Below are 27,915 nucleotides of genomic sequence, written 5' to 3' on the forward strand. Positions count from 1 at the left end.
GTATGAATCTCTCCATGTTTCCTCTGACCCTATTCAATGTAATGTTACTGCTCTTTGATTGGTCATCCTACTGCAAGCAGGTCACATGGTGGGCAGGGCACTAGACCTGATCCAGAAGGTATGTTTTTAATTGTTCGGTGGGAAAACCACGTTAAAATTATGAATCATTGCAGAGTATTACATATACATACCTGTGGAGGAGAACTTTAAATACATAAATACATTGTAGGCTATTTTTATGGTCCATTTCAGTTTTTTAAGTAATCAAAAACAACATTACAAAGTGCTTTACAAAACATAAAATCCCAACAATAAAATACACAACAATGTAGGAATAAAACAGAAAGACAAACAGAATAAAAGAGAAACAATAATCGACTAAAAGAGACAGTAAATAAATAAAACACAGTGGATAAAACATAAACATTACAAGAAGGCCTATCAATAAAAAGTAGGTCTTCAAACGTGATTTAAAAGAAGAAGCAGAGGTCATTTGTGGTGTTTAGAAATAATAATATAACAGTTTGAATTGTATTGTTCAGCCTCGGCTGCAGCGGCCTTGACAGCCCAGGAGGAGGCAGCAAAGACTGAGGCAGACACAGACGAGGCCGAGGATGACATCATCCAGGCTGCTGATGAAGACCAGGCTGAGGATGACACAGAAGAATCTGGTGTGTAGCAAACATCCTTTATACCTGCTGTGTTTTACACACTGTTGAACAATATGAGCTCATCACATCAACATTTATGGGTTGTGCTAACATTTTAACATTTCATTACAGTTATTTTCAAAGGAAATATGAATCAATTAACTTTACAAATTCATTATGTAAATCAGCAAAAGTGTTATAAGCAGGACAGTGGAAACTTGCACATGATTTAAACACCATTTATGTGTCAGTTTCTTTCACTGTCAGGCATAAAATGAGGTTTTATTAGGAAATGTACGAACATTGTTCAAATAACAATAATGATAACTTAGATTTATATAGCGCCTTTCAAGAAACCCAAGGTTGCTTAACACCGGAGTCCAAACAACAACAAATAAAGACAAGTACAAAGACAGGAAGCTAAGTGAGCTGGGTAACGGTTGTTATTGATGGTAGATCTTGTTGAAAGTTTAGAGCTGTTTTTTAAATGAGTGAATGGCTGTTGCACTGTGGCTCTCAATAGGGAGAGAGTTCCAGAGGGTGGGGGCTGCCACACTGAAGGCTCTCTCCCTAAAAGTCCACGGTCAGGTGTGGGGACTGGTGAGCAGGCCCGATTCTGGGACAAGGTATAGGGGAGGTCAGAAAGCTACTGTGGGGCCAGGGCATGGAGGGATTTGTAGGTGAGGAGGAGGATTTCATAGGAGATGCGGGACCTCGGGACGGAGCATAGCATCGCACCGGATACTGGGCGGAGATTAGTGTGTCTACACGAGTTTTGTGTTCCCATCACTGCCGATCGGAGCAAAGGCGATAATTACCTGTGTCTACTGCAGAGTCATTTGACCCGGGTATGAATGCCGTTTGTAGCCTTTCCCATTAAGCAAAAAGGCTGGGTGTTAGCGGGTTTTTTGACCAGTTGGAAAGGGGCTACAGAGAAAGACATCCTTTAACACTCACATTCACACCTACGGGCAATTTTAGAGTCGAACCTAACGAGCATGTCTTTGGACTGTGGGAGGAAGCCGGAGCCCGCACGGGGAGAACATGCAAACTCCACACAGAAAGGTCCACTACGTCTGAACCGGGGTTCGGACTAGGAACCTTCTAGCTGTGAGGCGACATAGTCTCTTAAATCTAATGTTTCTGAGGTTTCAAACTTTCCATAATACTACAGCTTCAGTCTGCCGGTTTATAGGATAATCCTCAAATCCTCAATTAGGTGAGAATAATAAGTAGATTCATTAAAATAAAGAACTGGGTTGGAACAAGGCGACATATTGTGTATGTTTCCTGTGTCTCCTTCATGTGAATATTACATTTTAAATACAAGTAAAAAAATGTGGAAGAGATCAAAACATCTACACACGTATCTCTACAGAAAATCATTTTCTTCAGATCTGGTATAATTGTTGTAGTTTTAATCTAACACCGTCTTGTTTTGTGGTCGAGTGCTGTAGTTTTGGAAAGTAAAAACAGACACATTTGTTGATAAATATCTGTGGATTCATCCGAGTGAAATGTGCTTACACCAGAGATGATAGATTTTCTTCCATTAAGCCTGAAGCTGCTGGTAGAAAAGGAGAGAAGGACGAATGGCTGTGAACAGAAAACCCAAAATGGACCCAAAAAAATGAGTTGCTTAATAGAAAAACATTGAATCATGTCCACTGATACGTCTGTATGAATGCTTTCACCCAGTGACCAGCCAGCCTGCCGCTCTAGATGAGGAGGATGAAGGAGAAGATGAAGAGCCGACAGTCGAACTAAAGAAAACTGTCGACGAACCAGAGGACAAAAAAGAGGAGTACGATGAAGACGATGACGAGGAGGAGAAGGCATCGGTGGACGTGACCAAACCTGTGGCTGAACCGGAGGAAGAAGCAGGAAAGACTGAGCCCACAGGTCAGACAGCGAGGTTAATCACAGCCATTTTATTACACTTACCTTCAGTGTGACGTCACCTTTCTGCTCTGTGGTTTCAGTGTGTCCCTGCATGCACTCTGCAAAGACCAAAGAGTCCGCCACCAAGACTGAAGAGAAGAAAGGTTTGTGATACTCCTGTGATGTCAGATGTACAGTATGAGGACTTTACTCCAAGCCAACAGGGTGTATAGTCTTGTTTTTGGTACCTGTAGTGGTTGCACATAAAGATGTACAAGGCAATGACGGAAACATGCTGCAAGTGAAAAAAAAACATGGTGCAAAAAGCAGAAACGAATGCATTAACAGCACTGTGCAAAAACACACCTTCTTCTACGCACAAAGAAGACACTGAAGAAGTACGATGCATTACTTAACCAAGTTCTGTATAGTATTAACAACGATCTACACCAATCAGCCATAACATTATGACCTGATCTTGGGTGGAAAAAAGTGACTTGACTTGCCTTAACTAAGGACTCCACTCGACATGACTGTGACTTGAATTGCCCAAGAAAGATGACTTGAGACTTGGTCACAGCACTGTCCACTTCATCTGTTAGTGGTCATAATGTTATGGCTGATGGGTGTATACTTAAAGTATCAAAACACACATGACGCAGGATGCTAAGAAGACAAAAAGAAATCAGAATTTATGAACAAGTTAAGTTAAGGTCAAAGCAAGAAGACAGAAAACGCAAAAATAAATGTTCCACCATTCATGAGCTCCAACTGCAACAGATATATGTATCATAAAGCACTGTTTAGGCCACACTCCATGTTAATTTATAACTTTAAAGCTGAGTTACTCTTCTCTCTTATAGTGTAAAGTTGTGTTGAATTAATCTTCAGACATTATGAAGCGGTGAGAGACCAAAAAAAGGGAGTTATAGCTTCACTTACATAATTTAAAACCCAACAAACAACATCTGTGTCTGTCTCAGCGTGTTAATCTATCTTAACGTGTGCTAGTTTTGCACCTGCTGCCTTCAGATGTATGTGTCTGGAAACTGTAGACTCATAAGACTCTTTGTCTGGCACTATAATAAACGTGTCCCCCCCCCTGTAGAAATAAACTTAATTTGCTTTGATAAATGCAGATTTTTATTCTCCTTCCCCTGAGCTACAGGCAGAAGGAAATCACAGGATTCAGGTCTCCAGTTTGTCGCTTTACGCCGTTAATCTCCTGTTTGTGTTTCAGAGGCTCCGCGGAGAGTTTCAGCTGTCAGAAGGAAAAAAGGTACCGATAAGGAAAAGTTTTTAATTAAAGAGATTCCCATTAAATCCCCCCCCACACAAAACTTCTAATCTTTGTGTCCAATACAAATAAAGCTATTGATAGTGAAGGTGATGAATTAGTGTTTTTGAGCAATCAGCATCCCTCAGCTTAGCGTAAACATTGATTAATGGAGCCGGCTGGAGGCTGGGTTGGGAGTAAATGCACATTAGGAGGTACAATTCAGGCCTGGAAACTCTTTCATTTCAAACTGGTCTGTTTTTGAGAGATAGTCAAATGAAGTGTTTAATTTTCTACATTTGTAATTCATATGTCATTTTAATTTTCAGACCGTGAAGTTGTGACAAAAGAGCCGAAAAAGACAGGTAGCCCTCAACACTCGAACCAACCCTATACCACTTTTGCCTTGATTATCTAATACTTATTCTGTTTGTGATATAATAGATTAAATGTTGTGTTTGTGTCGCAGCTCTACCCAGAATCCCTGGTCTGGGGGCAAAGGTCAGGAAGATCAGGAGAACTCCTCTTCTTCTCAGAGGTACTCACACTTACTTTGAACATGTAAAAGTCTAATGTGAATCAGGAGGTTGAGACTGAGTTCAAGGGAATCTACTGCTGTAAGGCTGCAGCAAGTTAGCTTAGCTTTAGTTAGCATCAAGACTGGAAAGTTGGGGAAACTAATTTGAATAGATACAGCTGACATTCCTATATCATTTTTTGCGGGCTTTTATGCCTTTATTCAAAGAGAGAGGACAGTGGATAGTGTTGGAAACAGGGGAAGAGAGAGTGGAGAAGACACTCGGGCCAAGTGCCAAGGGTGGGTGTCAAACCCAGGGCTGCTGCATCGAGGACTGTAGCCTGTGCACACAGGATGCACGATTTAACCGTGCGCCCTGACATCCCTATACCTAGTGTGTTCAAACTGTGCATAAACTGAAGTGATGTAAACAACAGTTATTCTTAAAGGGGGTTGTGTGCCGAATTTTTTCGTAGGTTTGAGAATTTGCAATTAAACCTGAAGAGACATAAGTAAGAAGTAATATGACAAATAACCATTTAATAAAACTAAACTGTAGTTTTTAAACTCCTCTTTCTATAAAGGTCAAACCGATGAGATATTACTTGTTGAAAAGATAACCTTTGAATTGCTGGTAGACACATTCTGTAACCTCTGGACAAGCCAGGCGACCTTTTTCACGCTGTTTCAACCTATTTCAATCTTATATGCTAAGCTATGCTAACTTGCTTTTTGATGTAGTTTCATATTTAACATATAAACAAGAGATTCGTATCAATCTTACAATTGACACAGCCAATGGAAAGACAGGTTACTGACTCAAAAATGCAGTTTTTATGTCCAGTCCAAGTTCGGTACACAGGTAATCCCCACAAAGAGCAGGCAAAAAGGCAAAATCAGAGAATTACTCACTAGAGAAATAGCTGGAACGAGGCGACACGAAGGAACACGCAACAAACTGGTAATGAGAGGGAACACACACAGGGTATGTATGCACAGGTAATCAAGGGGAAACAGGACACAGGTGGGTCTAATTAGGGCGTCGTTTACACATGAAGCGACAAGGAGCAGGGAGAGGAACAGGGTGAGTTTCAAAATAGAACAGGAGATAACCACATGAAAGAAATGAAAACAAAAACATGGCCTTAACAAACTTGACGAAATGCGTCAACTTACTCTACCAGAAAAAATAAGCACATTACATTAATGTTGGAATATTCCTTTAAAGTTGATTAAATGTTTTCAAATTTTGCCAAAACCTGAGTTGATGGGATGTTTTCTCTTTCCAATAAAAAGCCAAAAGAGCAGAGAAGACCAAGACTACCAAAGCAGGTAAGATATTGATTCAGACATGAATAAGTCACATTCATAGACTGTATAAAAAGATGGACGACATGATGGCTCCCATCCTGGCTGGAGTGTAGCTCATAAAGCTCGCCTCCTCCATGTTAACAGATGGGACATGAGTCAAACTATAAAATTAAAATACACGTCAAATACATTTTTCTCAAACATGGTTTCTGTCATTATAGTTAGTTCTTATCATGCTGATTTATGTCCAACTGTTCATTTTTCTGACAAGTTTACTTTTAATTAGTTATTTGATGCTGTAAAAAGGGGGTGTGGCCTCATGATTGACAGCTCTGTTGACAAATGGGGCTCCTGCAGCATTCTGTTCCCGAGTAGCAGAGTAGAGGAGGAACGGCGAGAGGAGACGTGACTAACACTACAGTCACTGAACTTTCCATAAGTGTGAATATCTGCGTCAGACCGACACAAGAAGCTGTTCTCCATGGCGTCGGCCATCTTTATATACAGTCATTGTTCACATTAAATATCATTCTGTAATAACAGCCAGTAACACAATACTGTAGATAAACCATGTGACAGCTCCTGTTGTCAAATCATGCTTGGTATCTTTAAAGACCAATATCAGAAACCACACAGCTCAGACAACAAACAGAGTGTTCGATTTTTATGTGGTTTCTTGTCTGTTTGTTTTTCTTTACAGAGACAGAGACCAAAAAACAAGAAGAGGCCCCAGAATCTGGACAAGATGGTATAAGACATTTTAGTTTTCAAACAAATATAATATGTAAGGGATAATATACTGTGAGCAGGTTGTTATGGTGGAATGGAACCCCAACAGGGTGAGCAGGACTAGGTCTCGTCTCAGCCTGAAGGGGTCCCTCCGCTATAACAACCCGCTCACTTTACATTATCACACTTATTACACAGCTTTTTATTTACAAAATTAATAATTTGAAACAAAATATTGATTTGGAAGTGATTTTATTAATTTGAAAATGATTATATTTCTGTTTTCCATTTAGAAATAGTTCGTTACACTCTCAGTGAGAGCTGCGTCCATAGCAACGGTTCTTAAAATTAGCTAAGCTAGCTTTTTTTTACGCACATTAAATGAAACATTTCCACTGATGGTGAAGTAAGACACGGTGAACCGTACCGCTGGAAACAGAGCAGTCTTTATTCACCGCCGTGTCCCGTACTGTGTTCTGTTTAATGTTTCCTTCATGTGCCGTCTCCAGTGTTGTAGACCTCTCTGTCGTAGCGTTCAGTTTTTGCATCATTGAACCTTTATTGTTTTCTCTCCGCTGTTTTGCCTCTTCTTTTTCCCCTCTGTAAACACTCCCACGTCAAATTTACCGGACTTCTTTCGGCGGATTGATATGATTAAAGTGAGTCCTCTGGATTGTGTGATTAAAACCGCGTCCCTAGCAACAGTCTGCTCTTCATAGCAACGGTCAAGTATTTAACACAGCCGCGTAATTTATAATATAAGTATATATAATAATTCAGTGTAAAGGGACATCTGTATTTTATATTTACTACACCAGCTCTAAACAGTCTTTGTGGATAATAAACACAACAAACCGACATGTTTTCTTTGCTGTGTTTCAGTTGGTCCCTGCAGACCTGCACCCGTCTACTGCCCGTCTCCACCTGGCTGGTACGGTAAGTAGCAAAGAATCCTGGGAAAAGTTATCCCAAAGAGGAAATAACTATCTGATGTTATAACTCTGCTTATCTCTCATCTTTACCTCTTAATGTCAGCCTGATAAAATGTCAAATAAACTCTTTATGTTCCAGTTCATCACGTCGTCACAGACAACCCGTACCCTCCTCCCACCATGCCAGGTATTTACACGAATGTCACACCAACTTTAAGTGATATATATACAGAATAAGTGTGTTCAAACCAGTGTGATCATGTGTTCCTCCACGTTCAGCTCCCTCTGCTCCCGTCCTGACCGCTCACCCCGGAGCTCCACCTCTGCAGCCTCTTTATCAGCAGCAACCACCCCCACACATGCACCCGCTCTATGCACAATATCACCCATATCCACCGCCAATGATGCAGCCTCAGCCAGAACCAGTGCAGCCAGTCCCACCGGCAGAACCAGTCCAGCCTGAAGCTGCGGAACAAGAGGCTCCAGCTCAGCCTGAGATCCAGACTCCAGCTGCTGGCGCTCCTCCTGCTGCTGCTGCTGCTGCTGTAGCTCCGGGTAAGTAGATAGCAAAAAGATAAGATATGCAGAATCTTCTGTCACTCAAAGACATATAAGACTCTCTAAATTTAACATTTGGAATATGGTTCAGACTGCAAACAGATGTTATCGGTTAGAGCTGCTGAGCTGTGCACAGAAGAAAGATGCACAGGCTTCTGCACAGATAAAACTTTTGGCCAGTTTACCCTGAAACTTTTTGCATCCTTTGATAGTTCCTTTCCTGAAATGTAAATACCGACTGATGCACATTTCTTAGACGTACATAACACGTCCAACAGTCATGACGACGACACGTATCACATTGTTTCCAAAGGATTCAAGTCACTGTAAGTAGCACGCTGATTTTTGGTTTATCAACAGGAGAAATTGATGTATAAATGTATTCTTCTGCGTGTTGTGTTTAAATGGAGGGACTTTAAACTTGTAGCATCCACTCAGAAGAGATACTGTACCAAGTTGTACACTGTGTACAATCACTGTGTCCAAATTCAGGGGCTGCGTCCTGCGAAGGACGTATTTGAAGGCTGATTGCGTCACAGCGGCGCGTCGATGGCTGTCCCATTTCGAAGGCTTCTTCACACGCGGCCGACAAATGCGTCCTCCTTCTCCCGGGCCACGAAGGATCCATCGGGTGCATCGGACATTCATTGCGTGGCAATATAACAAAATGGCAGAGGAATACACTTTAAAGTTTTTTGGTTTCAACTCAATCGAATAGCTGCGATACAAATGTTAAAAAAACTAAAGGGGCCTTGAAACAAATTATCTTTAAAGTCGAGGTGAAATTAAAAATGTCATTTTAATCCTTTTAGATCAAATCCCCGGTAATATTGTGCATCTATTTGACAATAAAGGCCAAAAAAAATACAGAAAATCTATTTCTTCGTATTCTTTTATCAAAATCCGAACATCTTTTCTTCCTGTAAAACAAAATTTTCCGCGTGCTTATGTAAGTTAGCACCAAACAATTTCAACCAATCAATCGGCAGCATTTAGCCGCAGAGCACCAAGAACGCTCGGTCAGTTAGCTAGCTACTGCGCTGTGGAGAACGTCTGTCTACGCCCACTTCTCAACGATCAAATCAAATCCCTCTAATGATATGTCCCGCCTTCACGTCCTGTTTCACTCGGAAATACGTCACGATACGGAAGCTAGATACTCTCTAATGCCGTTTCAGCTCGACTTTAAAATAAGAAGTTAAGTTACGTGACGAGCTAGCTGTCTGTTGTAAGGCGACAGAAGCCGTGTTTGGTGACGCAAGGTTAAGGTTGGTTTAGTGTCTACACAGACTACGAATGACTCATCCGCCGCAGCCCCCCCACAGCTAATCAAACCGGAGGGAAACACACAAAGGCAGGAAGAATAACAAAACATGAGAAATATTTTGTAGTTCATGGGGCAAAAACTACAAAATAAAACAGGAAATACTACAAACCAATCTTAGGACTGTGAGAGGACGTGTTTGTCAGGTGATATTTAACGTTAAACTGAAGTTTCTTTACTTTCTAAACTATTCTCTGTTAAAGAACCAGAGGCTGTCGAGGAGGAAGTGAAGGCCGCTCCTGCCAAGAAAGGTTCAAACTAAGTTATTTTGATCATTTTCCTCTTAATTACTGCAGCGAACAATAACTCATATCTGACGTTTTCCAGCTGAAAAGAAGAAAACCAAAGCTGCTGATTCAGAGAAAGGTACTGTAAGATTAGCCTTCAGTTTCAGTAAACTGGATTATTGCCCGTAACAAACAACAGCTGCAGCATTTAACGGCCATGTAGTACAACGAATCTATGAATGCATTCATTATGGAAAACTAACTCTGAGCGGCCGTTTCACTCCAATTATCTCCTCAGAGCCGACAGCAGGCAAAGAGAAGACAAAGAGAGGTAATTTGTGTTTACAGTCATTTCAATGGCACCAACACTAGCAGCAATTTAAGATGTGCTGTAAATAAACACAGTTACATAGTATAGTCAGATGTGAGGAACATGAACCGGCATGTTTTGTCTATTTCAGATGCTGCAAAAGACAAAACCAAAGCTGGAGCTGCAAAGAAAGGTGAAAACACACTGCAGCTAACTATCGTTATTTTATATTCATTTTACTCTAACTGAGAATGTACTTATTATAAAGAGTTTTCTGTTACAGAGGCAGCAGTTAAAAAAGAGAAACCCAAGAGTCCTGCAGCGGTTAAGAAAGGTAACATCTGATGTTTTTACTTCCTGTCAGTCCCTCCAGGTTTCCGGCATTTTCTGTGATCGTTTCTGAGCTTTTGAAAAAAGTTGCCATGAAAGCTGAGATTTTTTGAGGCTTTTTTTTATACTGTGTGACACATTGTTCATCCACTGTGAGCGAGACATCATCCATCCATCCATCAATTATCTGTACCGCTTATCCTGTAGAGGGTCGCGGGGGGGCTGGAGCCTATCCCAGCTGTCATTGGGCGAGAGGCGGGGTTACACCTGGACTGAGACAGACGACCTTTCACACTCACACTCACACCTACGGGCAATTTAGAGTCACCAATGATCCTAACAAGCATGTCTTTGGACTGGGAACCCACGCATGCACGGGGGAGAACATGCAAACTCCACAATGAAAGGCCCACTACGTCCGAACCGAGATTTACTTATAATAATAATAATAACAACCTTTATTTATGGACCACATTTTTAAAATCCAAGTTACAAAGTGCTTTACAGAGGCAGCAACAGACAGGTCATAAAATCAGAATCGAAGGTAAATATTAGAAACAACAAATAATTTAAAAAATATAAAAGACATAAAATTATTTTCAAAGAATTAGAAAGAATTAAACTTCAAGTAAAATCCGGAGAGGCTTGCTGATTGTTGCTGCTATACATGTCACTTTATCCCATAACCGTCACTTACTCCTCCTTGTATAACAGCTGTACAAATCTATTCTTATTTTTAAACTGTATTTACTTACTTGCATTTTGTCTTTGTGCTGCTGCACATTCCCCCCCCGTGGATCAATAAAGGATTATACTTGATCTCATTAAAGTTTGTTTTAAGAAGGATTAAAAAGAGATCACTGACTCAGCTGACCTGCTCTCCTCACAGCACACGCTCTGTCCCCTTTGTCAAGGTGCCAAATAAAATGTGTAAAAACTGAACGACACTGAAGTCAACAGCCACAAAATGCTAATTTCGCACTGCACGTGCACATTTAATGCGAGCAACATGTGCATGGTAGAATCTACACATTATTTATTACATTTATGCTGCTCTGCTTGTTATTTCATGGCCGGCTAACAGAAACATGGATAAATAATCACAAGAAGACATCGAGTGTTGCTTCTATTAATAAGGATTCACTGTATACAGTCTCTATAAAGACTGTGTAGTTCGAGGCCGGATGAGGTAGCTCATACAAGAGGGACGATCGCACTGGAGCCTCCTGAGAACGACACAGCTGTCTGCCTCACAGCTCGTCGCTTACATGCAGCGTTGCAGACGCCCTCTGATGTTCATACGTCATTGCAGACCTTAGATCAATATTTGGGACATAAAGAAGTGAGTACGGTGGCGTTAATGACCTCACACACACGCGGGGAAATCGTATGATGGGTTCGTGGAAAAGTTGCGGCAGTTGGTTGAACTTCCTTTCTCGATTTCTATCTTTGAGTCAGCTGTATTTGTTTTTACAGAAGCAGCTGTAAAAGAGAAAACCAAGACTGCCGCAGCTGCCAAGAAAGGTAAAACATCATTCTGCCAGAGGGCGTCACAGAAACTGTTAATAATGTGAAGCAGAAAGACCCTCCCTCTTTCATATGAAGGAGCTGCTAATAATTTTACCAACAAAACAAATGATTCAGGCGAGTAATCACGTCTCTTCTCATTATGTCAGAGCCTGCAGCAGCTCGACAGAAGAGGAAATCAGCCTCAGAGAAGACAGGTACCTGCACCGCCGACGCTCAGTCATTTGCATGAAGTCAATCATCATTCATATCAGCGACATGAAACATGATTGGAAACTAATTGGGTTTGGCTTCTTTCAGAAGCAGCACCTGTCAAAAGTAAAGCCAAGGCATCTGCAGCCAAGAAAGGTAAAAGTGAACGTGCACGACTTCACTGGTAGGAAATGTGTCCTTACAATTATCATCCAATGGAGGGGAATTTCTCGCTAGTGTTATGTTTTCTGTTTGTGCAGATCCAGAGTTTAAGTGAATCTAAATCTATTTGTGTAAAACAGACGCAGACGCAGAGCCACGTGTCCAGCCGATCCGACTGAGATCCAGGCTGGAAGCTGTGAGGAGAGCGAACGTAACGTCTCAGGCGAAGGAGGAGAAACCTGCCAGATCTGCGTCTGACGCAGGTAACACGAAGGAGTGTTACAGTTGGTTTCTTTCTCTGTAATATGATCTACCTTTATAAACCTGCACCTCTTCATTTTTATGTCCTTTTTCCAGCCAAGACAAGATCAAAAGTACTGGCAGAGAAGAAAAGTAAGTGTTTATATTTTAAACATTTGCATGGATGCAGTGGTTTAACTCAACATGATCTTTGGGCGTCTCCCTTCATCATGGTGTCTTTGTGGGCCCTCCTCACATAAAGACCTGTGTACTCTGTCCCCTTTGCCCTCAGTCCTACACCACCGCATGAAGCATTTGTTGGTTTACCTTTAAATTAAATCTGTACTCTACCGATAAAAGCCACAAGTGTAACCTTTTGTTTGAACTTTTATCAGTTCACTAACAAGACCACGCCATTATACGGTATGAAAGTAGTTTATATGTTTGGAATATGCTTAAGGGTCAAGGTTGGGTGGGATGAGAGGGGGTGGAGTTACCCGGGGGGTTGAGACTCGATACGCTTTCGGGTTCAGCATCACCCAGTGGTTCCTGTTGAGATAGGACAGAGGAGAGGTATGAGAGCTGAAACAGACCTGAGAGAAGAGGTTCGGCAGGCTTGTTTATGCATACACAGGTAATTGCATCAGAGAGGCACAAGTGTGAGAGCTAACGAGACACAGGTGATGGAGTTAGCGAAGGAGGCGTGGTCCTGTTTCCGAACCTATGTTATCATAAGTTCCACAGGGCGGGTTCACACCAGCCTTGTTTAGTCCGATTGAACCGAACCCTGGAGCGTTCGTCCCCTCGGTGCGGTTCGTTTAGGTGGTGTGAACGCCGGAATCAAACTCTGGTGCGGACCAAACTACCAGACCATGGTCCGCGAGAAAATACGGGTCTCGATCCGTTTCCAAACAAACCACGGTCCGGTTTGATTCTGGTGAGAACATAAACGGACTTTATCAACAAAACATTAAAGTCGGCGATCGTGTTGAGTGTGATCGATCAGTGTGCTCTCTTGCTTTGTTTACTTCAGGGAGTTTTACCATATGGAAATTCTGACCAATCAGAGAGCAGTTTCCTCGTGCATCTAAACTTTTGGTCTGCTGGTAAAAGCTGCCGTGTGAACACAAACCAAACTCAAGGCAAAATGCAACTTTGTGACAATTTGGTGTTTGATTCGAAAAAAAACTTTCGGTATAAAACTAGAAGAAAACGCAAATGCTTTCAGTACAACAAGAGGACAAGATGATATGGTGCCCCTGAGCATATTTTTTTAGCATATATTAAGAAAACACCAGCAAACACAGGAAAAAAAGAAGCCAAAAAAAAAAAAATTTTCACCTTTTTTAAATTTTTTTCAATATTTTTCACAGACAAAAAAATAACTTCAAAAAACTAAACCTCTTTTTTTTTTTTTAACAAGTGATTCAACTATGTTTTTATTGTCTTCCATTAAATGTTCTGCATCGCTGATTTAAAGGAAGCATGATTCCACACATGTCCAAATGATTATGACAGTTGAAGTTCCTGCAGCAGAGCGGCTCCTGAACATCTCTGTTACCGTTGGATTCACATGAACAATATTTTTATTTCATTCACATTAATAAGCTCAAGATTACAACCAATTTTCTGCTCGTGTTGACTCCTCGACTGCATGTTAAACACATTTCATAAAGCTTTCACGGCTCCGGAGGAAAGAATCAGAACATAAGTCTGATGAGGTCATGTTACGTCTGCGCAGACACATCACACTCGTTGGAAACATGGTCGGAGATTATGAGATTAAATGGGCTGTTTAATGCATGATAAACGTTGTAATTAGGGACATGTCGAGCTTTATTACACTGAGACGGGGATAATTTTGCGAGAATATTAAATGCACACGACAATTATGGAGAGTTATTTGGCGGGGCTGTAATGGGGCTGTCTCTCTCCTCTCGCAGGCAAAGCTGAGAAGGCTGAAAAGAAATCTGTCAAAGAGGCTCGAGGTTTGTATGAAGTCAGGTTCAGGAAGTGAAGCTAACGTGTGCATGTCTGTGAATGATACTGATCGGTTTCTCTCCCTCTCATGATGAAGATAAAGAGAAACAACCAGCACAAACTAGTGAGTACAAGTGTCGCAACCAAAGTGTAAATGATAACAGTTATATTGGGGTGCATGCTGAAGCAGGGTATGCACTACAAGATAATGTTGAGCCTGATTCCCCCCTTACTAAAGTAAGCAACGTCCTGATGTTCTGATGGTTCTAAAGATGATCTTACAGGTGTTCCTGTGGTGTGAGTGATTTTAGAGTGATTTTACTTTCCCAGATCTGCTCGGAAGAATGTTGTGGCTGCACGGTTTCCAATTGTTAATATAAAACGTGTTCAATATTTACAATTGATTGTGTGGGGGGAACGCAGAGGACAGCCGAGCACGCACTCTGTGGATTGTCACGTGAAACAACGAGGCTTGTTCCTGTATTGTATGTTTATAAAACTTACTAAAATAAGATAAAATTATAGAGTAAATGTTTTCAGTTTTTCGCCTTTTTAAACATAAATTATCTGCATAAATTAATGACTTATTACATGCATAATTAATGTCGCCCCTGACAAGTATCCCATCCATCCATGGCGCTTATCCTGTTCAGGGTCGCAGTGGAAGCTCGAGCCTATCCCAGCTGTCATTGAGCGAGAGGCGGGGTTACACCTGGACATGTCGCCAGTCAATTACAGGGCTGACACACAAACTGTGTCCCACTTCAGGTGTTGCATCCTTCGAAGGACACATTTCAAGGCCGATTGCCTCACAGCGCGCCTCGAAGCTTCAGATTCGACCTCCTTTTCCCGCATCCAGAGATTCATTGCGCGCGAGAATTTAAACAAGATGGACTCTCAAGTGGCCGAGGACGTTTTTTGGTTTCAACTCAATCGTATAGCAGCGTTACAATTTTAAAAACGGGGACTTGCAACTTTCAATTATCTTTAAAATAATTGGTTACGTGGCGATAGTTATGTCAGCCAGTTAGCCAGCTTGCCGCCTGTTGCTAGGCGACAGGTGCAGCGCTGTGTCACGGGAAAGGGCGGAAACAGCTGGTGACAGAAACAGGAAATCCCCCATAGACCAGACTAGTCACATATCAGTTCGGCCTTAGAGGTGTTCACAGGTTACAAATGACTCATCCTTTGTAGCCTGCGTCTTTTAAAGGACGCAGCCCCCCGAATTGAGACACAGCTACAGTCAAACATACGGGCAGTTTTAGAGTCACCAATGAACCTGACGAGCATGGGAGGAAGCTGGAGTACCCAGAGAGAACCCACGCATGCGCGGGGAGAACACGCAAACTCCGCACAGAAAGGCCCGCTACGTCCGAACTGGGATTCAAATCAGGAAAAAAACTACTAAAAACTAAGCTTTGAAAACGACTTACGACAAACAAAACTGAAATTGAAAACAAAAAGTCAAAACTGTTATAACCTGGACTTGAAGTAGTGTTTGTTTAATGTATTATATCGTATGCTTGTTGTTCATAGAGAGTGGAAATAGAGCGTCCAGTAAAGCCTAAGGTATCCAGTCATTTCCTCCATCTTTCCACTGGTTAACTCAGTATGAATAGACGTCTGCTTTAATGACATTAGGAACAGAAGAGACTTTAATGAGATGAGCTGATCGAGATGAGATGAACCGCCTCGAGTCATCCACACAGATTATAGCCTTTGATGAATACAGCAACAATAATACTTAATCCATGAACCAAAACCTATTAAATTAGGGTATTATGTTCTGTTCTTAATGAGTCATCCAGTGGAGAATCAACACCCCCCCACCCACCGCACAGAGTGACTCTACACTGCACTCATACTGTTGTACACACTGTAGCTCCTGTTTCTGCGGGTGTCACCGAAAAGTGTGATATTTCTCTTAATCTGTAGGTTGTTTGTTTATCTTAAAACAAGCAAGTAGGGATGACGACCTTTGATTTATGTGTAAAAATGTGTTCTCTTTGGATATTTCCCTCCGACGTCGCTCCCCCGATTTGTGGACTACTGTTTTACACCTGGAGTTTGGCATTCTGGCCAACGCCATCTTGTTTTTTTCAGAGCCATAAGTGACCAAATTTGGAAGCTAGGGGAGCAGGGGCTTAACCAAAATGAAGCTAAGTTATCAGCTAACACTAGCACTAGCTTGGGCAGCAAGGTGCATCTGTAGTTCATGGGCAACTATGAAAAAAACGGTTTAGAAAAAAGTATGTGACGAAGCCGACTTCTAAGATCTGTCTGTCTTTTAGTACAGCCAAATACTAAACAAATGTTTCAGGTCTACGTGGTAGCAACTTGTCTATCACAGGCAGCCACGCCCTAAATCATACCCTGCTTAATCGTTTAATTTAGGCCGGAGATATACTTGCTTTTAACTACACGTTTCCGTGTGCATGATGGCTGCCCTGCGTGCCCTGCGTGCCCTGCGTGCCCTGCGTGCCCTGCGTGCCCTGCGTGCCCTGCGTGCCCTGCGTGCCCTGCGTGCCCTGCGTGCCCTGCGTGCCCTGCGTGCCCTGCGTGCCCTGCGTGCCCTGCGTGCCCTGCGTGCCCTGCGTGCCCTGCGTCTGTTTGTAACTTAGGCTTTGCACATCCTCAAAAATGTACACTACGCATACGCGAGATGCAGTCTGCACATGACCAGTAGGGCCAGTGTAGAGGCAGAGGGGATATGACAGGGTCATCACAGCCGCAGGGACAACAACGGCAGAAAGTTTTTGTCTGTACGATGTCATTGCTGCTGCACAGCGACAAACATGCCTGTGAAAACAACTTTAGAAATTGAAGTGGAAACCTGAAAAATTACAAGTCTGGGACCGTTACATCCTGGGGCGGTGCTGACAGTGTGTTCTGTCCTCCGTGATCTCAGAATGAACATCAAAGTAACCTCCTCGACTGTCTCCATGTCTGTTGTTTACATCCCGCACAGACCGTAGTTGCATACGGCCTGAGCTCTCTGGTGTGCCCTCTAGAGGTATCCTCCAGTAACACACGCAGTGCATTGTTCCGCCCCACCCTAAGGCGGCCCTATGGGGCTAACAACTATCCACATTGACCCAAAAATAACCACGTGAACACCTTAAGACACTTAAATACATGGGATTTATTAAATGACAATTTAAACAACCTAATCATTAACTGAAGGCAAAAGAACAACACAAAAGCCTCTCCAGAAGCCTCTCTCTTCAGATGTCACGTCTGGGGCTTTTAAGCACTCACGACCAGGTGAACCTCGTTCAGTAATCACCTGGGAAGACAAACAGTGCAGGGAGCACATGCAGCCGTCACATGCATAGACAAGTATCTGAACAATTACGTTCATGACGCAGACGGTTGTGCACGCGAACGCAAGGTTAAAAAGCAAGAATATCTCCGGCTTATATGGGACCATAACTTACAAAATAAACTTTGTGCTGTGTTAAAGAAGACAAGATATTGAGACAATAAACTTCTGTACAACAAAACGTCTTTTTGCCGTGAGTGGAGTCGCCACCTTCTGGCCATTTAAAAGAATGCAGATTAAAGAGACTTCAAATTGGCATCACGTAATTCTTTTATACAGTCTATAGTTCCCACCAATATTTAAACAGGCCGTTTATGCATGATGAAAACCCTTATGAAAGCAACCAAAGTTCACTTGAAGAACGACGTCTTTCCTAAACCAAGTCAGTGAAGAAAGATAACAGAGATCATTTCTGTCGCTACAAGATCAGCATACAAACAAAACAAATGTTTAATGAAATTAATTTTAATTAGATTTTAACAGGAAGCTGAAGAGCACAAAGATATATCGTAGAAAATCACGGTGTGTACTTTGAATGAAACCTTCTCTTTGTCTTTCCAAGCTGTCCCTCCTCTTCCTCCCACTGACCTGCATGTGCACACTTTCCATCTCTCTCCCTTCCTCACACAGACAGGCGTATATTACCAACAGTATAACTGTAGTTTGTACATTTTTTGCAGAAGAGCCCCAGCCTGAAAATATCACAGAAAAGAAGAAACCAGGTAAGAGTCGCTAAATTTCATCAGACTTTTATTGAAGAGGAATTAGTTGTTGTTGAAGTTTTCTTCCGGCTTCCACGTTTCTCCCAGTTTGATGATTTTAGATGTGAATTATGCGATACAACCGATGGATTAAGCGTTCCTTTATGTGTGAAGAAAAATCTACTACTTAAGCTACATGAGCTATTTAAACTCTCCTTGGATTAGCTTGAAAATTCATTGTCACAAAGCTGAACACAGGGCTGCTGCTGGCTTCTGAGCCCATGAGGAGAGGACTTTCTCGAGTATGTGGGTCTCACAGGAAAGAGACGCTGCAAAAATATGATGATTTTTTGTGGATTAAACTACCCAAAGGTTTTCTAGTAGTTAAAATAAGCACAACTCTAAACCTCTAAAGCATAGAGTGCACAAAGGATGGACGACGCGTCTCCGCCTCCTCTTATTGTTGCTGCAGACTTGACGTCCCGCCCCTTCCTCTACCCAAAGCTTACATTGACCTTGTGTCCTTGGCGTGTTGGAGCCCTCAGGTGGGCTCAGTCTGCAGCAGAACAGCTTCTTGTGTCGGTCTGAAGCAGATATTCACGCTTACGGAAAGTTCAATGACTGTAGTGTTAGTGTTAGTTACGTCTCCTCTCGCCGTTCCTCCTCTACTCTGCTACTCGGGAACAGATCGCTGCAGGAGCCCAATTTAGCTGTCAATCATGAGGCCACGCCCCCTTTTTATAGCATCAAATAACTGATGAAAAATAAAGTTGTCAGAAAAATGAACACTCGGACATAAATCAGCATGATAAGAACTAACTATAATGACAGAAACCATGTTTGAGAAAAATGTATTTTGATTTTATAGTTTGACTCATGTCCCATCTGTTAACATGGAGGAGGCGGGCTTTATGAGCTATACTGCAGCCAGTCAGCAGGGGGCGATAGAGAGGGTTTGGCTGTCATGTCGTCCATGTTTTTATACAGTCTGTTTTACTGCACAATGACGACTCTTTTGAGGTCCATTTTGCAGATAATCTTATATATAGATATAAACTTTAACTTCAATAAAGGATCTAAATTCTCTACAAACACGTGAAGCTGAGTTTGACATCATTTGGAAACACAATAATCTCCTCACTCACCTGTCTATCTAATTCTGTTGCTTCCCAGGCCAGAGATACTTCCAGTGCATTTACGTCCCTGGTAAAAATGCACAGTACCCGTTACGACCTTTCACCCCTGCGATGTCCCCCGCCATGATGTCCCCCACCATGATGTCCCCTGCGCTCAGGGCCATGATGGAGCAGCAGAGAGCAGCGCGGGCGTCGGGACAATAGGACGACCATTTCACCTCATGTCTGAAAGCACTGTACTGAATCCTCCGGTCCAGCAGGGGGCGCCGTTTTTAAACCTGTGGGATCCTTAAATTCTGAGGAAGAACACACAGATAAGAGTGGACGGAACTATTTTGTCTTTAATTTATTGATGTATTTTCTTTTCTCTATATGTGGTCGAGCTCCTGGGTTTATGTTGATATGTTCCTCTCAGCTGATGCGTCGCCGTGTTCGCTTCACTGCTTTGCTTTTGTCTTAGATATAAATCATACAAAATCACTGACATCCAAACAAGAAAGTATTATGTGAATATACTTAGCTCACTATGATGTACATAATGCTTATATTTGTATTTCAGGCTTAAATAAATGCACACGTTAGCATGCTGATTTTCAGTTTACTTTTGCAGTCAAGCTTCATATAAACACTACGACACCCTTTATATTTACACTCTAAATCAAACCAGGTAAACACGGGAAAAAAATATTTTCGGAACCCATCGGCCAAAGTCTGACGACGATAAAGTCTCCTTCTCCGTGCGCTGCATTGTTTACAGTCCAGTTAGCAGCTTGAGAAGCGACTGTGTGTTCAGATCAAAGTGAAGTGAAATTCTCCCTCCAGATGTGTCTGCTAAATAAATGCTTCTTGGTTCGCTCCATCCCCTGGAGGAGCGCCCGTTCATCTGTCTGTGCTGAGTCTCAGTTTCACTGTAAACAGTAAGTTACACAGAGGCTGCACTCTGGCTTACTGCAGCGGGATGAAGCCCAAACAGAAACAGATTTTCTTGTGATCGACTTTAATTAACGGCTCTTCAGTTTGCTGAAAGAACAACATCATGATGCAGATTAGGAACAACATGAAGCTTTGTCAGGTCTGTCCTCAAGAGGAGAAGAACACTACTTTAACATGACAAGTTTGTTGAACGGAGCATCGTTTATGATGCATTCGAGGAGGTCGGGAAATCTAAACGGCTTTCCTGACACAGCATCAAGGGAATTTGTCTCAAGTTGAATTTTAGATCTAGAGCACATTGTTAGCTGTTAGCTGCGGATGTCTGTTTATAGAGATTAATAAGAAGCTAAATCGTTGTCAGATGACGCTGATGGGAGCCGGGATGTCATTACGGTGGATTACGTGACGGCTGCTTCTGCTCTCCACACTGACAAAGCCTGCTGATATGTGACTGGTCAATATTACTCGGACTACAAGCGGATACCAGAACGCTTGCCGTACTAAAATGCGGTTGTACATTTTTATGCAGAATCTGTTTATAGGGATTACAGCTCTCTCTTGCTCTTCTAGTAATGACAAGATTTGCATGGCTACCCTGACTTACCTTAAGTGTTTGATCACAGATTTAATTCTCTCTTATCCGGCCTACCAGAACGAGACCTGTCGTGTTTTGCCGCTTGGCCGCGCCTGCCGCAGATTAGCATGCTAATGTCGGAGGGTCAGATCCCAGGAGCTCCCACAGCTGATCCAAGCAGCCTCCCTGTCTCTGATCATGAGCATCCATCAGAGTTAATCTCAGTGATATCTGCATGAAGCTGCAGGACGTGCGACTGTATTTGTTGTGTCACCTGATCATGCTTCATTTGAATTAAATGTTAGTTTAAAGTGATGCTTAGACATGTTAAATGTAATTGTTGGAGGGTTTTCTTTCCCAGACACGGACACGTTTTGGTTTAATGTCTTTTTTAGAATAGATTTAATACTCACTTGAAGGGACAGGCGTTAAAACTTACAGGGACGAGGTGATGGTGTTGCTTGGTGCAGAGGCTACAGTCCTCGTTGCAGCGGCTGCAGGTTGCACTTTCCTACCTCCCTCAATCTCGTCTCCCAATATTTCCTGTCTCTGTCCTATAAATAAAGGCAAAAATGGCCCAAACAAGAAGTTATTACGATCGAAATTTCGGTTTATAGTTAGGCGGAGGCCTCTAGTGGCCGTAGTGAGTATTGCAGGACAAAAGGCTGAACTTTGAACCCTTGCCAGGATGTTTTTCTTGAACTTAACCAGTGCCTTAATCTTACAAAAGTACGACTATGTATTTCATGTGTCTGTCCGGTACTAATGTGTGTCCTCGATTAGACTGTAGGAACAAACACTAACATGTTCAGAGACAGGGAGTCTGTGCAGGACATCTTTGACGTGACCAACCAATGAGACGCTGTGATGTCTGCTGCAGTGGATAAATGTCATTTATTTTCCATGTGAATCATCGGCTTATTTATTAAGCCTGATGTTTTGTCATATTTCCAGATACCTCACTTGTTCATAGCTCTGGTTTTGTACCTTACCAACGAGGCTTGATGCCTCGTTGATGCTGCAAAGCTGAGCACTATCGGCGATGTGCTGTTGTCTTACTGAATGAAACCTTTAACTGAAAAGAAACTAGAGGGGGTTTTCACACTGGGCTTAATCCTGGGATAAGACCCACAGTTTATTCACGCTTACGGTTCCTGTGCAGTGTATTCATCCTGGAGAGTTTAATCTCACCTGTGAGTAACACAGCATAAGGCGCTAGGACTGTTCTACCTACAGTTTAACCTTTAAACGTTTAGTCCCTCCAGGGTTTCTCGGGCTTTTTCTGTGATTGTTGCAGCCAAAGAAATGCCTGATTTTGCTGCAGCTTTTTAAAAAAGTTGCAATGAAAGTTGCAATGTTTTAAAGGCTTATTTCTTTATTGTCTTCTGACATCACTTCCGGTCGATTTCAGTGTCAGGATTGCAAATAAAATGCGTAAAAACGGAACGATACTAAAGTCAGCAGCCATGAAATGCTCTTTCGTATGCACATTCATTGCTATCCATAAATGCAAAGGAGAATCTAAACTTGATTCTTTATATTTACATTGTTCTACTCTTTATTTTGGCTGCTGAAAGCATTGATAAGAGACAGAGGGGTTACTATCTCACTGTGCGATGTAAAAGATGTCCTCAGATGTTTATACAACATTGCAGACCTCAGGGGATCAATGTTTGGAATATAGTGAGTTTGGTGACTTACATGATGTCACGCATGCAGGAAATCGGATGATCGGCCAAATTTGCAGAATTTGCGAGAATTCTTGGGAACGCAACTTTGCAACTTCCTGGAGGGACTGATTTATTTACATGAAGACTGATGTTTGGCAATAACGGGTGGCTACTAAACCGTTAGCTAACATCTTTCTAATCCGAAATGTTTTGCATGTCCTCCCAAAACTTTTCAGGGTTTCTCCAAAAAGTCTTAAAATGTGTGCAGACTGAAACGAGAGCTAATTTCAGTCGTGATATAAATGCACACGAAGTCAGCGAGAGGTTTGAGTACATATAAAAAAAGATTAAATCTAGGCTGCATGAACGTGTAGCTGAAGATGCATCTAAAAAGCACTCAACCAAAATGTATTCTTCTCGAGCAGCTGAGTGATTCTGCTCCAGAGACGAGAGGCACATAAGACAAACTATAGAACAAAGTAACTAAGCTTCTTCACACACCTTGAACATGCACCATTAGTATTGGTAATGTTGCTACCAAGCTAACGGCAAAAGCTAGCCCATGGAGAGTTTGTAATTAGCAGTTTGTGTCCTTTAATTGCACAATAAACGCTGCAGAACTGCTTCCTGTTCTCTCTGATAGCACCTTTAAAATCACTGGTGTGAACCTGAGTTAGATTAAAGCCACCAAACTGCCTCATACGTTATCTACAGGCTGTGGTTCTTAATGTGTGAATATCTGACCTGAGGTTTGATGGTTTATGTGTCTGAGTGTGAAATAAGGTGTAGCTAGCTCCAGGTTTAGGTCAACAGTCGTCATGTTGCACGGTCTAATGAGGTCAGACAGCCTGCGCAGGTGTAGCCTGCAGAGTTTGTGACTGTTGTAGCGGCATTTAAAGACACCTGGAGTTGGTGTTTACTGTGGATGTTAAAGTGCTTCTTTATCTGTAAGAGTTAATCTTATTCCAGCGTGGAGATGAAGCAGAAGGTTGCTGTTCTGTGATGCTTCGAGGCCCTGAAACTTCAGGTGTTGCTTCAACATCTTTTATACAACAAACACAGGACGTTTCACATAAAATCCTATGCACCTATAGAATGGTATAATGTGTTAACTCTTGTTGTGAATGCTGTAAAAAGCAAGTCATTTTTTCCTGCATGTTGTCACCAGCCTGTGGCAGTTTAAGGGTACAGTGTGCACTCGAAGCGTAAACATGTACGAGTTTGTTTTACTTCACTTTTCAGTTGTTGAAGTTTTGCTGAATCTGTTTGTTGATTCTCTGCAGGAACATTCTGACTGCAGGTTTCACATATTTGTTGTTCAGCGACTTCAAATCTTTATGATGTACTTGATTCAAAACTATAAAAGGTCTAATGCTCTCTTTTGATATCGCTCTACTTAGCCGCCCTGACCAGTTATCATTAAAGGTTTCCTGTGGAGGTTTTGACCACATGTGGCGCTGTAGAGCAGTGTTCGGAGGACGACCCACAGCAGAAACAAACCTGAGCTTTAAACAGTTTGCTAGATATTAATTTTATATTTATATTTTTGCTTACTGTAGAAACATTTGGTTACTGTAGTATCTCTGAGAGCTGAGTGGGGTTCAAAAGAGAATCTATTACCTGTTGTTTCGGTTAAAAAATAAAGGCATTTATTTCAAGACAGGCAATGCTTTAAAATGAGAAACGCAAGAATGAGTCTGTTTTATTGCTTAACTTCACATTATTCCCAGTGTCAGCATTTGCTGGTGGTAAAGAACAAACAAACAGAAACACAGAAACAAAATGCTGCAGGCTTATGTAAACAATGCAGTTTTATATATGCCAGGGTACCTTTAACAACAGATCTATACTGAATGTACGCCGTCTTGCAAAGCATCAGACGTGCAGTGCAGGGTGAATTTAAATTTTCAGGACTTGTAAAGAATTAAAGACAAAATGTACGAGACAAATAATTAAACTGGATCTGAGCATGAATGTTTGTAGGAGAACATCCAGTTTGAAATCAACACACTTTGTGTAGTGATGAAAATCTAATCAGGTAATTGTGTATGCATTATTAACTCACAACAGTGGTGTCCACTTTGTTCTCGCACATAATGTCTTTGGCTGATAGCACAACGATGTGTTTGTTTTCCGCCTGTCTCTAAGACAAATCGGGGGTTTTAACGCCAGGTGTAAGCCTCGTGTGAACCCCGGAGGAAACTGTGGAAGCTACAGAGTAAAAGCTTTAAAAAAAAACAACCTTTAAATAGGGTTCGAAATAATGTCAGAGTTGTGAGTTTTATTTTAACTCCTCTGCTCTCTTCACAGTTGCGTTGGGTTTTTGTGAATGAAACCAGAATCAGTCTAAAAGTGGTTCAAGATTTAAAGTCAGTGGGATTTATGATGGTTGTGTTGAAAAATCAAAAAGAGCAGGATGACTGCTGGAAGCTGTAATGATGCTTTTTAAGCAGTTTTATCCACGAAAGAAAAAAACGTTTGGGGTTGTTTGGGTTCTATTTGACGGATCATTATTTTGCTCCTAAGTGCTTGTGTAATTTGCATGATGGTTAATTTAAAAGGACAACAGCGTCACGTGTTTGAGTTGTGATTCAGCCCAACAGCGGCATCACTCTCCAGTGTAGAGGTGGTGAGACACGTATCAACTTAACGTAAACATCAACTAGCGACATGATGAGACACGGGGCAACAGGCCTCTCTGTACTCCTCCGTTCAATTCACAGCTACGGCGTTACCATAGCAACTCCTAGTACGTCCGCAATTTAAGCTAGCTCCGACGATCTAAAACAAATCTGCTCACTGACAAATTTCACGGCAATAAACCATTTCAAATGTGTTTATAGTTTATATTAAAGTATTTTTACCTGACAGGTGCTCTCCACACATTCACTCACCAGAGAAAAGTTTTACTAATGAAAGTTTCTTCTTCTTCTTTCTTTTTCTTCTTCTTCTTCTCTCGTTTTTTTTGGCGGATCGCAAACAACTTTAAGGTGCATACCGCCACCTACTGTACAAGCGTGTGTAGCATCATATCGTTTAAAAAAAGTTCCTTCTCCTCGGTCCACTGTGCTTGGATGGCCGCCATTGTTCAGTCAGTGTTTAGTCAACATTGACGTTGTCTGTTGATGTTGATGTAAAAGTTGATACGTGTATCACCACCTTAAAACACACAGTTAGCAGTGAGTGACGTGCTGTATAAAGACTGTAGATAGTAAGTTATTGTATTTGTGGCACTCTGGAGGCTGATCACCTTGTTTTATCTCCCAAAATAAATTCACCAGTGTGTTTTTTTCTTTGTTAAATATCACCAGTCTGTAATGTGGGCGGTTATTGTAACCACATTCATTTAGAGCCAGTATAAACCCCCTGTTGCATGTATTATAAATCAGAGGTGTATGACGTAAAGGCCAGCAGTCTCACTCAACAGTTTGAATCATTTCAGGAGCAAATTAAATATCTCATTAGACCTTTCCGGCTGCTCGTATGGCACTTAAGGGACTCTTTTGGGAACGTCTGCTGTGGAAATATGTAGAATACAAACACCAAAATGAATTCTGTGAGACGTTATTTCAATAAATATTCATGAAAACGTACGAGGCCTTTACTGTGTTTCTTTGTTTGTTACAAGCTTGAATAATTGGTGAAATCAGCCATAACATTATGACCACCTGCCTAATGTTGTGTAGGTCCCAAACCAGCCCTGACCCGTCGAGGCATGGACTCCACCAGACCTCTGAAGGTGTGCTGAGGTTTCTGGCACCAAGACAAGCAGCAGATCCTTTAAGTCCTGTAAGTTGCGAGGTGGGGCCTCCATGGATCGGACTTGTTTGTCCAGCACATCCCACAGACACTCGATTGGATTAAGATCTGGGGAATTTGGAGGCCAAGTCAACGACTTGGAAGAACTTGGCAGAACATAGCCAAAGCATCACACTGCCTCCACCAGCTTTCCTTCTTCCCATAGGTTTCCCACCCAGGTGAAGGACGCACACGCACCCGACCATCCACTTGATGTAAAAGAAAACAAGACAAAATGTCTACATGCTGCCTTACATAACCCACCCACTGATAGGGGCCATTGTAACCAGATAATCAATGTTATTAACTCTACCAGTCAGTGGACATAATGTTACGGCTGATCGGTGTATATCCATGCTGAGCTGGAGCCTCAGTTAGTATGTGAAACGCTTTGTGCACCCACTTAATCATCTGTCAGCCACCTCTTTATACATATTGATCTCTTCCTCGTGTGAAACGAAGTGTTGCTAATGAACACACACTGTGCAGCGATACGCTAGCTCTAAAATACATTAGTGAGAGCAAATCAGGGTCACATGGGCGTAGTCGGGGTAAACACGGTTGGATCCAGCAGCAGGGATTAGGGACTTCAGTGGTTCTGTTTTAATTCCAAAAGGTTTGGGGTCTGAATATGAGGGATTAGAAGTGTTTAAATATTATTGAACAAAATCCCTCTCTGTCAAATGAAAGTCCAAAAGTAGATTTTGCTCATTGGGTCATTTTTTTTGTTGGAACAATTCTAATCCTGTTCAGATCATGCAGACAAAGGAAGGGACAGAACTACACAGACAAAAGAAGCCTCCACACTATCGAGTCCTCTTCTCTGGGAAGATCACTGATCACCAGTCAATCACAGGGATGACACACGGAGACAGACCAGTGCTGTGTTAGAAATGTCGTACTATACCAGCAGTACGTACTGATTTGGCCAAAATGTAGTCTGTAGTATGCAAACAAAAGACAGTACAGTATGCCAAAAATACCCGGATGTACTGATTCGAAGAAAATCTCCAGTATGCATCGGACCTGTTTACCTCGCCTACTGTATCCCACAATGCAAAGCGCTGGAACGTCACAGCGGCAGTTAAAATGCCGAAGAGCAGCAGCATTCCAGCAGAAGGGGGCGATATAGCTAAAGAAGCGGCGGCTATTGTTGACTTCCGCCCGGCGTAGCATACTGCAAAATGAATTTGAAAAACTCCTCCATACTACAGACTAGCGCTGAACGCAGTATATAGCATGTAGTATATAGTATGTAGCATGTAGTATATAGTACGGCATTTCAAACACAGACAACCTTTCACGCTCACACTCACACCTACGGGCAATTTAGAGTCACCAATGAACCTAACGAGCATGTCTGTGGACTGCGGGAGGAAGCTGGAGTACACGGAGGGAACCCACGCACGCACGGAGAGAACATGCAGACTCCACACAGAAAGGCCCACCACGTCTGAACCGGGATTTGAACCAGGAACCTTCTAGCTGTGAGGTGATCCATCCACAAAACAATGCATTACCATTAAGAGGACTCAAATCATAATGCATCATGGAAGTTTGTATCATAGTAACAGAATTATAATTTATTAAATCGTGTACACAGAGAAATAATTTACCTTTTTCTCTATTTTAGCA

At 42.0% G+C, this 27,915-nt stretch overlaps 1 protein-coding gene across 1 annotated transcript in view; it reads left to right on the plus strand.

Annotated features, from left to right (window-relative positions):
* LOC138611937 (enolase-phosphatase E1-like) overlaps window positions 1–20,287 on the plus strand; it is a 37,670-nt gene extending 17,383 nt beyond the window's left edge. Inside the window, exons 10-34 of the mRNA XM_069685215.1 lie at window positions 543–671; window positions 2,349–2,552; window positions 2,633–2,695; window positions 3,772–3,810; window positions 4,137–4,172; window positions 4,277–4,345; window positions 5,621–5,656; window positions 6,336–6,383; window positions 7,247–7,300; window positions 7,436–7,483; window positions 7,576–7,851; window positions 9,382–9,429; window positions 9,506–9,544; window positions 9,704–9,736; window positions 9,867–9,908; window positions 9,999–10,049; window positions 11,522–11,569; window positions 11,722–11,769; window positions 11,873–11,920; window positions 12,067–12,189; window positions 12,284–12,319; window positions 14,110–14,154; window positions 14,244–14,270; window positions 18,149–18,190; window positions 19,343–20,287. Coding sequence (XP_069541316.1) covers window positions 543–671; window positions 2,349–2,552; window positions 2,633–2,695; window positions 3,772–3,810; window positions 4,137–4,172; window positions 4,277–4,345; window positions 5,621–5,656; window positions 6,336–6,383; window positions 7,247–7,300; window positions 7,436–7,483; window positions 7,576–7,851; window positions 9,382–9,429; window positions 9,506–9,544; window positions 9,704–9,736; window positions 9,867–9,908; window positions 9,999–10,049; window positions 11,522–11,569; window positions 11,722–11,769; window positions 11,873–11,920; window positions 12,067–12,189; window positions 12,284–12,319; window positions 14,110–14,154; window positions 14,244–14,270; window positions 18,149–18,190; window positions 19,343–19,509 — 1,799 coding nt within the window. The 3' untranslated portion in view covers window positions 19,510–20,287. The remainder of the gene's footprint in view (window positions 1–542; window positions 672–2,348; window positions 2,553–2,632; window positions 2,696–3,771; window positions 3,811–4,136; window positions 4,173–4,276; window positions 4,346–5,620; window positions 5,657–6,335; window positions 6,384–7,246; window positions 7,301–7,435; window positions 7,484–7,575; window positions 7,852–9,381; window positions 9,430–9,505; window positions 9,545–9,703; window positions 9,737–9,866; window positions 9,909–9,998; window positions 10,050–11,521; window positions 11,570–11,721; window positions 11,770–11,872; window positions 11,921–12,066; window positions 12,190–12,283; window positions 12,320–14,109; window positions 14,155–14,243; window positions 14,271–18,148; window positions 18,191–19,342) is intronic.
* Window positions 20,288–27,915: the final 7,628 nt, after the last annotated feature.

This window comes from Semicossyphus pulcher, unplaced genomic scaffold (genome assembly GCF_022749685.1).
Source record: "Semicossyphus pulcher isolate SPU_LCO1_2020_fin unplaced genomic scaffold, fSemPul1.0.p SCAF_11, whole genome shotgun sequence".
Lineage (NCBI taxonomy): Eukaryota > Metazoa > Chordata > Actinopteri > Labriformes > Labridae > Semicossyphus > Semicossyphus pulcher.